At 61.2% G+C, this 1,985-nt stretch overlaps 1 protein-coding gene across 1 annotated transcript in view; it reads right to left on the minus strand.

The window, feature by feature from the left end:
• RHOBTB2 (Rho-related BTB domain containing 2) overlaps nt 1-121 on the minus strand; it is a gene marked incomplete at its 3' end in the record, with an annotated part of 3,390 nt that extends 3,269 nt beyond the window's left edge. The window contains 1 exon segment of the mRNA XM_010157022.1: nt 1-121. This exon segment is cut by the window's left edge and continues 62 nt beyond it. Within this exon segment, the coding sequence (XP_010155324.1) occupies nt 1-118 (118 nt within the window).
• Between the last annotated feature and the right edge of the window lie 1,864 nt (nt 122-1,985).

The following is a 1,985-nucleotide window of genomic DNA, read 5'->3' on the forward strand; positions in this document are numbered from 1 at the left end:
GCGTGGCGTTGCAGGCGCGGGCACAGATGAGTCGGGTCTTGCCCACCGCGTTGTCCCCGACCACGACGCACTTGATAGTTTCTACGTTTGGCCTCTCATAATCCATGTCAGAATCCATTAATTGGGACCTGCGGGAGGAAGGGAAGGGAGTGGGGTCAGCGAAGACAGCCAGGACAAGCTGTCGGGGGTGGGGGTATCTCCAGCTGGGATGGGATGCCGGGGGGGATGAAACCACACAATGATGCGCTCGGAGCCACCAGCCCCTCGCAGCACGGGGGAGGCTCTGCAGAGCCTGGCAGCCCCAGGGAAGGCAGCGGGTGCAGGCAGCTGCCCACCCCTCCCCGGCTCGCCCTTCCCCGTTAAAATTTAATGTTCCCGTGGCAGCACGCGTTGCTGTGCCGCGCGTCAGACACATGCCCTGCCTTGGATTCCACCCTCCTCCCTCCCTGTCTCTCTGGCCCTGGCTCATGCTTGTTCATGTGAGATGAGGCTTTTTTTTCCTCCCTCCCCTCCTCCTTTCCCCTTTCTCCCTCTCCAGCGTTAAGCGAAGCTTCCAGATCCCGGGCACTGCCAGCCTCTTCGGCTGTGGGTCTCAGGGGAGCCCCAGCTCTGCCCCTCAACACCGACCCGCCCCCCTTTTCCCACCCCATTCCCAGAGGGGATATTTGCTCCTGGCTAAGAGCAGCAAAGAAGAAACTCGCTATATTTCCAGCAGCCTTCGGCTTTGGGAAGGCTCCTGGAACCAGGCATGACTTCCCGAGAGGGATGTTGGTGCTATGGGTGCTGCGATGCGAAGCGCCCGTACCCTGTGAGCCGGCATGCCACCCTTAGCCTGTCCAGAGCCCCAGAGCCTAAACCAGCCGGAATTAACTCATCCCACCATTAAGCCAGGGATTGATGAGATTTCCAGGAGCAAAAGCAGGGAAGAGATTGAGGAAAGGGGAGAAGGACAAAAAAAACCCCACATCCCAATTGCTCTGAACTTCCCAAAGCCACAGATCTCTTCCCCCTTGTCACTCCCTCCTGGCACCTCCTGAGCTGCTATAATAAACCACCAGCGCAAAGGCTCAGTGAGCTAAAATACCCGGTAACGATGGCAACCGAGCCCTGCACGCGGGGACCACGGACGCAGCTCCCGAAACTACCAGCCTGGCAAGGACTTCCCAATGTTAGCACCTCCCTCCCGGACACAAGCGCCCCGAGCCCCCCTGGCTGCGCCAGTCCGGAGGGGAGGGCAGTGGCGGCGCGAGTGCGGGAGGGAGGGCACGTGCGAGGGCTCAGCGCCCTGCAGGATTGGGCCACAAGCGTAGGCAGAGGCGGGTGGCACAAATCCAGGTCACTTTAGGTGCCAGCACTTAGACATCGGCTGGTCCCAAGGCAAAACTTCGCCGAGGAGTTGTCACCACGCGCCACGTCCCCTCCATCCTTTGGGATGCGGGGAATGCTGGCTGCTGGCATGGCAAACCGGGAATAGCCACCTCGGCTCTGCAAGGAGTCAGGGCGTCTCCTTCCCCCTTAGCCCCTGGAAATGCTTTTCCATCTCACGCATCCCCCTCCACCGCCATCCCCGGTCCCCAGGATCAGCTTGGCTCCGTAGGGCCAGGAGATATCCGGGGAGGTGGTTGGTTAGCGCTCGGGGAGCTTCGCTGCGGTTATTTTTAGGGCCAGACGTGCTGATTGAGCTGGTGGGGTGGAAGGTGCATGGAGAGGACAACCGTGGTCGGCACTTGGGAGACTTGGCCCGGCTGGGAGCTCGGCTCTGGGTGGGAGCTCGGCCCACGCCCGCAGCGCACCCGGGACATGAGAGACTGCCCGGAAAGTCCGGTGCCCCCAGGGAATTAAAGGATAAATGCTAACAGGATCAGGCACAAAACGAAGGCAGATGCATGTTGGGGAACTCCTCGGGGGTGGCTCGCAGCCCCTCACCCACGAGACATGGCACCGGGAGGGGGCTGAGCTTCTTGGCGGGGACAACTTCAGCAGCA

Source organism: Eurypyga helias, unplaced genomic scaffold (assembly GCF_000690775.1).
Source record: "Eurypyga helias isolate BGI_N326 unplaced genomic scaffold, ASM69077v1 scaffold12188, whole genome shotgun sequence".
NCBI classification, from domain to species: Eukaryota; Metazoa; Chordata; class Aves; order Eurypygiformes; family Eurypygidae; genus Eurypyga; species Eurypyga helias.